Source organism: Gekko japonicus, unplaced genomic scaffold (assembly GCF_001447785.1).
Source record: "Gekko japonicus isolate JY-2015 unplaced genomic scaffold, Gekko_japonicus_V1.1 scaffold118339, whole genome shotgun sequence".
Taxonomy (NCBI): Eukaryota; Metazoa; Chordata; class Lepidosauria; order Squamata; family Gekkonidae; genus Gekko; species Gekko japonicus.
In genome coordinates, this window is record NW_015278367.1 from 1 (window position 1) to 349 (window position 349).

At 58.5% G+C, this 349-nt stretch overlaps 1 protein-coding gene across 1 annotated transcript; it reads left to right on the forward strand.

Moving 5' to 3' along the window:
• Positions 1-13: 13 nt before the first annotated feature.
• On the forward strand, positions 14-342 carry LOC107125493 (adenine phosphoribosyltransferase-like; the record flags this gene model as incomplete). The annotated part of the gene is made up of 2 exons (XM_015428911.1): positions 14-151; positions 264-342. Coding segments are annotated over 2 exons (217 nt in total), but the record flags the coding sequence as incomplete, so codon positions are not given.
• Between the last annotated feature and the right edge of the window lie 7 nt (positions 343-349).

The window sequence follows — 349 nt, forward strand, 5'->3', positions numbered from 1 at the left end:
GCTTCCCCTTCTTGCAGGCCTGGATTCGCGAGGCTTCCTCTTTGGACCCGTCCTGGCTCAGCGACTGGGAGTCGGGTTTGTGATGATCCGTAAGAAGGGGAAGCTCCCGGGCCGTACAGAGTCCGTCTCCTACACTCTCGAATATGGCCAGGTAATGGGTTTGCTGAGCCGGCTTGCTGCAGAGCTCGGCCACAGAACCTGGCCAGCTGTTACTTAGCTGCTTGAGGAGCACCATTAAGCAAGTCTTCTTTGCCGCCCTGCAGGCAGAGCTCGAAGTTCAGAGCGACGCCGTGGAGCCGGGCCAGAAAGTGATCTTAATCGACGACTTGCTGGCCACAGGAGGTGAGGA